This window comes from Tasmannia lanceolata, unplaced genomic scaffold, assembly GCF_043159265.1.
Source record: "Tasmannia lanceolata isolate RefF3 unplaced genomic scaffold, GAP_Taslan_0.1 ptg000037l, whole genome shotgun sequence".
Lineage (NCBI taxonomy): Eukaryota > Viridiplantae > Streptophyta > Magnoliopsida > Canellales > Winteraceae > Tasmannia > Tasmannia lanceolata.
Window position 1 is genome coordinate 59,744,064 of NW_027518714.1, and position 9,807 is coordinate 59,753,870.

Here is a 9,807-nt window from a genome sequence, read left to right on the forward strand (position 1 = left end):
CCTCGTGAATGGAGACTCGTGAAGCTAGGCTCCATCGCAGAAGGCTTTTCGCAGCTGGTCTGTCACAATTCAGACCAGCCACCTCGTGAATGGAGCCAGCCGCGAAAAGCCTTTTGCGATGGACGCTAGCAATTCCCTAATCAAAATATGGGAGTGCAAAAATCACTCTCTAGACCAGTAGAACTACCACTTTCAGAAAAAATGGTCATCTCATCACATGACACCATTAAAGAATTGAAGAAACATCTCCATCTTAGTCACCATCACTCCAACAAATTTTCACACTATAAACATTATGTGGTTTCTCAAAAAGCCCATGAAACTACAGAGCTTATTTTTATTTCCAAAGACTTTGCAATCATGCACCCACATTAAAAATAATAATAATAATAAAATAAAAATAAAAAATACTAAAGAGACATAACCATCTTATCCACCACGACACTCCTGCAACATAATTTCACACAAATACCTATTAACTCGGTGAGGTTTCTCAAAAAACCCATCAAATTACAGGGTTTATTTTATTTTCATAGGCTCTATTCATTCACACACAACTAAAAGAAATGCCTGTGACAAATAAACAAAGAGAGATAAACCTTGTGAGGATTCTCAAAAATCCCTTTACCAAACCACAGAGTTTATTTTATTTCCAACCCATGCATCAGCACCCACATTAATCTGTGACAAATAAACAAAGAGGGAGAAACAGATATTCCTTTTTTCATTCACACTTGCAACATAATCAAAAACCCTAAGAAGAAAAGAAATGGAAACGGGGTTTTCACAATGAAAAAAGAAGTAAAAGAAAATGGGGTTAGAGATGGCACCCAAAGCAATTGCAGGTCTTGGGGATTAAAGAACAGACACCAAAGGGTCTGTTGGGTATGTTGCAGTTTATGGCATAACAGCAAGGAGAAGGCAAGCAGAGCCTTTTGGGACCACCACAACAAGTACAGACAGCACAAATTTGGAAGCTCCCAAGTCGTCTACGGGTCTCATTCAGCACCATTGTCCCAACCCCTGGCTCAACCAAAGGTTTCATCTCTGACCCATTGAAAATACCCTAATCCAAAAAAGGGGGAAAAAGAAAAACACACATCAAAGAAAGCCCATAGAGAAAAAAAAAATGTAAATAAAGAGAAGAGGTTAAAAGACTCACATGAAAGGAGGCTGCTCCATTGATGATAAAGGCAAAGATCAAGAGAAGAACAATGTGAGAGAGAACCCCAAAGCTAGACATGTTTCTCTAGCTTTGAGGAAGGGTGGAAAAAGGGGTTTTCTCCTCTTCTGCAAAGAAGAATAAATTGGGGTTTGTGGGGGGAGTTTTATCAATGTATTTAATGAGATGGATGGTCTGACAAGTTGGGAGGGCAAATGTGAATGAGGATAGTATTCTGTGGGTGGGTTTTTTTTGCCTTTTTTCTAGTTGGAGGGGAAGAGGAAAATAAGGAGAAGAGTTGAGAAATGACTCAATGAGGAGAAGAAGGGGTTTTGAGGAGGGTTTGGGATGAGTGGGAGCTTGTGATGATTTTCCACTTCCAATTGATTGTGAAAATAAGGGCTCAATGATCTGTATACGATTTGCAAGATGGGAAAACTGAAAAGACAAAATTGGCCTTTAATGAGCAAATTCTCACAACCATACTTATCTATATCTATTCAGTACCATACATAATGGGGATGGGTGGTCCCTACTCATTTTAAACCTTATAAAATGTAAACTTTTCATTTCTACTTAATTACCTTAAAATATAAAGTTTACTATAGCTATTAAATATCTTAATACTATTATAGTTATTAATTATTTATGATGTTGTTCTTATAAATGTAAATTTATTTGTAACAATTAAAATTTTGGGATTTTCTAGGGCCATCGTAGTAGGCATTTCGTGGATGTTTGTCGCATGAGAGAGCAGCCACATAGGCACACTTTTCAACAGATTTTGTCTTTATTCATGAGTTGGTTGATCTTTCATGCAATAGACCTTCCGCGAAATTCCTTCTGCAATGGTCCCTAGCAAATCCCTAAAAAATTTATACATGTAAATTTCTCATTAGATACCTTATAGCTGTAAACTTTTATAGGAATGAAATACCATAATTTTTTAATGCTCTGTGAGAATCACACCAACTAGATGTAAGAGAAACACAGATCAAGAAGAGGATTAATAGTGACCTCTTGCTTACTTATTGCAGCAACATGCTCTTACATTTATAATCACTTTTATTTTATAGTGGGAATGTTTTCTCAACCCAAATGGAGGCAGTCATCATTTGGAAAAGGGATACACATTTAGAAAGAGAGATTTCAAATAAATAGAGTGTTGCCACTATGAAATCAAAGCATCACATGTGTAGTGGATTTGGTTGGAGATACATAAAAAAAAGTATTGAATGGTTGCCATCTAACACCTGCCCTTTAACTAGCGTTGGTCCTCTGCGATGCAGCCAATCGGACCCTTCGATACACACATTTGTCAGTCAATTTCCCATCACTAGAGAAGAATCACACTTGAAGAGTGTCTCGCTGAGCACACTCATGAACAAAGTGGTAATCAACTTCAATAACTTTAGTGTAGGCATGTAGAATTGGCTTAGCAACTAAATATGTGGCACTAATAGTTGCGTAGCAGAGCATTCGAGATGAAAAGGGCTAAGATCATAGAGGAGGGCCTCAAACAAATGCAAGTCAGTTACATGGAGCACCACATGATGAGATTAGGGTAGAGAAAAACGCATCCATCAGTGGTAGACCGCGGTTACCATGGTTTTATGATCTAGACCCTTGATCCATCAAATCTCATTTTTGCGTTTTATCAAGAAAAGATACATTGTTGATTTTTGGAGTCCTTTATCTTATGATTGATACAATGTTGATTTTTTGGAGTCCTTTATCTTACGATTGGGGTGTCTGATCAGGATTTTTCAAACCCTTTGGGTCGGTTTATGATGTTCTACAAGATCAGCGGTCTCGATTTTATCTAAATGTTCCTTGTGGGACTTTTCAAACCCTTTGGGTCGGTTTATGATGTTCTACAAGATCAGCAGTCTCGATTTTATCTAAATGTTCCTTGTGGGACTTTTCAAACCTTTTGGGTCTGTTTATGATGATCTACAAGATCAGCGGTCTCGATTTTATCTAAATGTTCCTTGTGGGACCCGAAAATTTACTTCGAACATTTTGGTGAAAATGAATTTCTGTGTAGTCGTTCTCTTTCAAAATGGAAAATGATATTTCCAACCTCCTTTCTCATTATTTTCCAAAGGTTACCAAACGAAACACTAGAACATGCATTCCCTCAACCCTAACCCGACCCAAGCTGAGCCTCATGTCGAGGATGGTCAACCCTAACCCAACCAGCCTCTGAATCTCCCAACCCTAACCCGACCCATCTGACCCCTTTTTTCCAAATCGGCTTCGAACAGAGGTCCAAGGCGTCAACCCTAATCCAACCCTAAATTAGGGCTTTATTTTTTCAAACCCTAACCTCAGGAAATTCCTACATAACCCGAGCTGAATTGGGTTTGAGGCCCGACCCAAGTTGCACCCCCGTCTAGACCACCAGAATTTTCTGGAAATGTTTGGAAAAGAAAAATATTCCTAAAATATTTCTATTTTTTTAACACACAAAAAACATATAACTTTAGCCAACCCTATTCAATCTCTACCGTGAGGAACCTTTGATATATGATAATGTCTCTCTAAATTAGTAATAACAATATTAATTAATAGGGTAGTGATAAATCGACCCCCAAAATGATAAATCGACTCCCCATGTGTCTTTCTCTCTCCTCTTTCTCTCTCTAACCCAGAGGAGAGAGAAAGACACATGGGAGTCGATTTATCACTCCCCTAATTAATATTATTTTTCCTCTAAATTAATCAAAAAAAAAAAAAGATAGATGATTTGTCGCCCCACTGTAGTATAATACACCCGTATCTAACTTGATTTCACATTACAATGGGGTGTATTATCCTAATGGGGGCGAAAATATCATATCCCAAAAACAAATCGTATGAGCAGCTTACCATATTTGACTCCACAACGAATAAAAGACTCCGACAAAATCTTGTCATTAGGGTTCTTCATTTTCCCCTTTCTTGGATCTATAATCTCTTCATTGCTTTTTATCTCCACACCCGATCATCAAAAACCGATCGTAGCAATGCGCGGGAGAGGTGCTCCGATGCGCGAATCGGCGTTAACGAGAGCGGTGAATTCCGTTTTCAAATTCTTTCGTTTGGCAGAATTTGAAATCCTTTTCTTCCTCTTTCTCCTCATCGCGTTTCTAATTTTCAAAGATCTGGTTAGTATCATCTATCTGATTCTTTTGATACATCTATATGAATTTTAATGATGATTTCCGTCGTTGATTCAATTGAAAGAAACAAAAGGAAATGACGTTTAAATTCGTTGAATTTTGAATTTTAGTCTTGTTGAAAATTAATCAAGTTTCCATTCAATAGTCAATTCATAGATGCCGAATTAGGTCTGCTTTCCCACAAATTTTGAACTGGTTTTTGGTGATCTAATTAGCTAGTTTTGGTTGTTTCTCTGATAATGTCACTGTGAATGTTCTAAACTATGGATCATATAAATTGGAGCAGGTGTTATGATTCAATTTATGATTCCCTTAGATCCCCATTTTTATCGCTTAATAAACACCCTTCATGATGTAGGAGAAAGGAAGAGGAACTCAAGAAAACTATAGAAAAGTGAGGGATTTTCTAGTGCTTGCATAATTTGCAGAAGATACAGATCTGGGATTTTCTAATTACGAGATAATAACACGAATTGCTGAAAATTTGTCGTGGATTTCTTTTTTCTTTTTTAAACAAAAAGAAAAAGTCTTATATGATTATCTAAGAGAAACAAGGAAATAATAAATAAAAGGGTAGCATCTTGCTGTGTTTAAAAGGTTTCTAGAACATCATCTCACTATTCTAGACGAAAGGAGGAATGAAAGATAGGAAATAATGTATAGAAACACAAAAACAACAAGGAGATAATAGATTTATGACAATGAGAACACTAATGATAACTAGCTATATGAGATATATAAATGGATATAAAGATAGATGGATTGGCATCCCACTTACCTTCCTGAGGCATCTCACCAAGGGTTCAAAGGTGTCTCACCATCGATTCAAGGTGTCTCACTTTGAAGGTGTGGGAGTTCCCCACGAGTTGCATAAGAAGAAAAATCAAATTTTTTATTCAATATTCAATTTTGAAGTCGATGGCCCTATGCCTTATAATAGACTCTTCCCACAACTTCTAGAAACTTCAAAACAATTTGTGGGTCCTCTGTGACATAGCAAATCAAACCATAATTCTAGAGAACTCTTACTTAAAGCCCACAAAAATAAACACTACTGACAAAATACTAATATGTGGGTGGATGGTGATGTGAATGGTATCATGTGAATGCTAAACCTTAACCATAGAAAAAACTACTAACCATCCCAATTACATTAAAAGTAAAAACCCTAGTATGCAAATTATACTACTAAGAAAATAAGAAAACTATAAGACACTTCTAATAGGCCCCACTGCCATATGTTTTTGTGAAACCTAAACAAAAGAACTACTTAAAGAACTGTAACACTATTTTCAAAACTCAACTCATCCATGCATATAAATTTTTGGAGCTATCGACGGCTTCTCATAAGCCCTAATAACTATCATTGTAATTCATGCACATCAATCTTATGCATGACCTTGTCTTTGTACATTTTTACACACCTGTGCAAAACTCTGGAATTGGCCAAAAATATTGTTGCTTATTCAAATTTGTTAAAATTTTAGTTGTACCATCTAAAATCTATCACACTGTGCACTCATATAACATATATCATGCCAATGCTTCAAGCTCTGCTGACCAACACTTGTGTTCTTATATAAAAGAATAGTAGAGCTATGATCACGTTCTTGAGCAACCTTAGTTCAAGACTTAGGTCCCTAAAGAATATGAATAACTCGACTTGATTAATCACTTTAAGGATTTAACTTAAACATCAGATACAATTAAACCTTAGTTCAAGACTGAGGTCCCTAAAGAATATGAATAACTCGACTTGATTAATCACTTATAAAGGATTTAACTTAAACATCAAATACAATTAATGGAAAATTTTATACCTGAATTTTCTGTGATATTCTTCAAGCTGCATGAATTTTCTGACATAAACTGCCAGTCAGTAGTCAAATGGTCAAACTAGATGGGCTCGACAAAAATCAAGATTTCAAGCTTTGGTTGGAGAATTGTCGGAACACCCTCGCCCTGCCTTTAGGGGTTTCTTCACTAACCTATTCCCTCTCAATTTGGTCAGTCACCTTGGGTTCCGCTGTCTATCTGACAAGCTGAAAATGTTTGAAGACACAATCCAGCTTAAAGAAGAGTCTTAGAAATAACACTATAGTCAGTATGGTGAATACACAAGTCTTATGGTGTGTTACATCTCATTAACAGAAATCCTGTAATTATATAACTTGGGGGTTTATTGATACATGTAGTTAGGGCTGTATCAATCATTAAGAAAATGCAATACCAATACCATCCCCACGTCTTGTGTTCGTTATTTTCTCTTCCGTTCTTTATGAATTCTCTTTTATTCCTCCTCACATAAGATCACTTCATCTTTTTCATGGTATCTGAGCAAGTCAATCAAGGTTGAAGCAAGACATCTCCTGCTCCTTAAAGAGCAAGCAATCAGAGGTCAACCATTTTTTTATTTTGAATGATAAGAAGGTGATCAACCTTTAATATAGTTTAATATATCTTCTTGTTATTTTTTTGCCTTCTCTACTACCAGAGTCGTGCACCAAGGACTTTGCACACCATACTACCATTCAAAGCCCCAATCTTAATCTCCTACCATACGAAAATCCCAAACCCATCTTTCCTTCATTCGAAACCTTAAAACTCCAGCTTCGGCAATATTTGAAGCCCTACTATCCATTCTTTTATAATTTGAAAACCTTAAAACACAAATCCTATTTCTTTAAAATCCATAACCCTATCCCCACCTTCTGAAATACCAAAACCATGCTTCCTCTACTTAGAAACCCCCAAACTCCATTTCCTCTCTCTCCCAAACCCTATGCTTAATTCCAATCATTCGAACCACCAAAGACCGAATTCCTATCTCTTGAAAATATCAAGCCATAATTCCTTTAATTCGGAACCTCTAAACCCTAATTTGTACCTCTCGAAACCTTAACACCCCATCTTCCACCAATTGAACACTCAAAACCCTAGTTCCTTTCGCCATTCAAAAAAAAAAAATCCTACTGTCTTTCTCAACTTGTAACTATAAAGTTGTCATATGATAACTTGCTGCTTAGGAAGGGAAATATCATCCCAATTGCACATGCCCAAGGAATATTAGATCACGTGACGGAGTTTTCTGTGGCATTGGCAAAGAAAAAGTACTCTTCTGGGAAAAGAATCGTGCATATGAGGAATGATTGTGCAAAGATCACCTCATCATTCCGTTGATGAATTCCACACACTCTCAAAATACTAGCTCTAATATTTAACATCCCCTCTTCTAGTGATTTGTGGACTGCACCACATGATTCTTATTCACAACAATTGAAATCATGTGTCATGCAAATCTGTATCGAACTTCACACGTCCCCTAAAGGAATCCTTTCCATAAAGGAATCCTTTCCATGTCTGTGTTCCTCAATAAAGTGAAGGGTCTTTTTAATCAATTTGTTTCTATCCATATGCCTCTCAATGTACATGACAAGGTTTCCTACGGACTCTCCACTCTCGGAGGTAATTATGTCATGCTTAATACTTTCATTCTCCTACATGAAAGGCCACCTACAGTTGTTGAGCTGTGTGTGCTACTACTTCAACATGAGGGCCTTCTATTTATTGCAAATGGATCTACGAAGCCTACTTGAACACCCAGAATGAAAAACCTCTTAGTATTGCATTTGCAGACTTGAAAATCCAGCACGTAGTAAGATCTTGTTTAATATTGTGGTGGTGTCTTCTGTGATGGTTCTAAGTAATTTGTGGTGCTGAATTGATTGGTGTGCAGACATCAAGACCTGAATACAATCAGATTCTTTTGAAGAAGCCCAATGGTGGTGATTTCTGGCCTTACCAGTAGAAAATGTATGAAAGAGGAAGCTTCTCCCAGCCAAGAGATGGAGGTTTTGTTGTGGCCTTTCCATAAAAAGGGGCACAGTATGGCATTTATTTCTCATAGTTTATTATTGTACGTATCACATGTACTTGCTTTCTACATTTATTGGTGGAAAATGGTATCGGCACTCCCTTGTTTGTAAAGCTTGATCGAGGCTTTTCTTGGTGTAACCATGCCAAAAGATGACTGCATCAGTGCAATTAAAGAGTGCCAAAATGAATGATTAAAACCTGTTTTTTGAAGGTTTTTTTAGGGATTTGCTTAGCAATTTCACGGAAAGCCATTCCGCGTCTGACTTTTGCACGAGAGAACAGTCACCTCATATGAATAAGACAATATGCTGAAAAGTGAGCCTATGTCGCTGTTCTATGTGCAAAAGTCAGCCGCGAAATGGCTTCCCCCGAAATTGCCTTGCAAATCCCCTTTTTTAACATCAAATCACCTCCTCAAAGTGTAGTTTAGTGTGGATGTTTGGTTTAAAACTATTTTTGGACCCCTTTGGCCCCTAATGGTTTTTAACAAGCCCCTTTGATTATTGGACCCAAAATTAAACGTTATTTTGAGTCCTTACCAGATCCTTAAGAGTTTGCTACAGTAACCTTACAAGATCAACTCACAGTCCGCCAACGTGGTACAATGAGAAGTGGAAGGATCCATGATGTAAAGTTCAAATTGGTAAAGCCTTTTAGAAATAGAAAAAAGCAGAAGGCCTTCACTTCAATTTCTGAACTCCGGAGCCAAAAACTTGTGAGTGACTTGTGCATGTCATACATATGAGGGAGTTATGCTAATCTTCTCTTCCAATTTTATTGGATGTCTCCCAAGATGTTCAAAGCAAATGATCCAAATCATACAGTTTTAGCGAGCTTCACTTCTATGCATCTGGGCTCTGGTCCCATGGATGATTCTAGGCCCTTCATCTTGCCTGATTCCTTCAAAAACATCTTTAACCCATTGATTCTCCACTGTGTATTCCTATAAGTTTCACAGTGGCTACTCTTTACTAATATTACTTCGGAGAACTAGTAGATATAATATTTCCCTGATTTTTAGCCACTCCTCACACTCATCTCTACCTCTTAGTTGTGCAGCCAACAACCCGACTAATCTTTCAGTCCACCATCTACTTTTCCATGCTTCTCTTCAGCTAAGTTTGTACCTTTATAGGGATTTGCTAGGGACCATCGCAGAAGGCATTTCTCACACCCACCTCAGATGAATTAAATGAATAAGACAAAATCAGAGCCTATTTGGATGCTCTCCCATGCAAATGCCTAGTGCGATGATGGTCCCTAGCAAATCCCAAAACGGTCCAAATCTTCAGTCTCACACATGACTCTTAATTCCCTGTTTGTCCACAGCTTAAAGAAGCTCTTACCTAGGAAAAGCTTTAATGCTTAATGCTTCTCACTCTCTGCTACAAAAAAAAAAAAAACCATGCTCTAGTTTGGATACATAGGCACACAGGGGCCAGTTTGGGGAATGCCATTCTCTGGTTTTCCATCGCATTTTTTATTTTCTACAATGGAAAAAGGACAAAAGCTAAGAGGTTAAAGAAACCTAAGGTCCTGTTTGGATTACAGGAATTTTCTGGAAAAGTGTAGAAAGGAAAATTAATTCTAAAATTTATTACTTTT

At 37.3% G+C, this 9,807-nt stretch overlaps 2 protein-coding genes across 2 annotated transcripts; one reads left to right on the forward strand and one right to left on the reverse strand.

Moving 5' to 3' along the window:
• Window positions 1–596: 596 nt before the first annotated feature.
• Window positions 597–5,219, reverse strand: LOC143861822 (ubiquitin carboxyl-terminal hydrolase). Its single transcript, XM_077372758.1, has 3 exons — window positions 5,105–5,219; window positions 1,163–1,600; window positions 597–1,066 (listed from the first exon to the last, which is right to left on the reverse strand). The coding sequence occupies exons 2-3, from the start codon at window positions 1,241–1,243 to the stop codon at window positions 818–820; spliced, it is 330 nt and encodes a 109-aa protein (XP_077228873.1). The 5' UTR covers window positions 1,244–1,600; window positions 5,105–5,219; the 3' UTR covers window positions 597–817.
• On the forward strand, window positions 4,045–8,313 carry LOC143861821 (GRIP/coiled-coil protein). Its single transcript, XM_077372756.1, has 2 exons — window positions 4,045–4,311; window positions 8,063–8,313. Exons 1-2 carry the CDS (start codon window positions 4,171–4,173, stop codon window positions 8,132–8,134), a joined length of 213 nt encoding a protein of 70 aa, XP_077228871.1. The 5' UTR covers window positions 4,045–4,170; the 3' UTR covers window positions 8,135–8,313.
• The last annotated feature ends 1,494 nt before the right edge of the window (window positions 8,314–9,807 follow it).

Coding starts and splice junctions, on each gene's coding strand:
- LOC143861821 (XM_077372756.1), top strand. CDS start 4,171: ATGCGCGGGAGAGGTGCTCCGATGCGCGAATCGGCGTTAACGAGAGCG. Junction 4,312..8,062: donor TTCTAATTTTCAAAGATCTG/GTTAGTATCATC, acceptor ATTGGTGTGCAG/ACATCAAGACCTGAATACAA.
- LOC143861822 (XM_077372758.1), bottom strand. CDS start 1,243: ATGTCTAGCTTTGGGGTTCTCTCTCACATTGTTCTTCTCTTGATCTTT. Junction 1,067..1,162: donor ATGGAGCAGCCTCCTTTCAT/GTGAGTCTTTTA, acceptor TTTTTGGATTAG/GGTATTTTCAATGGGTCAGA.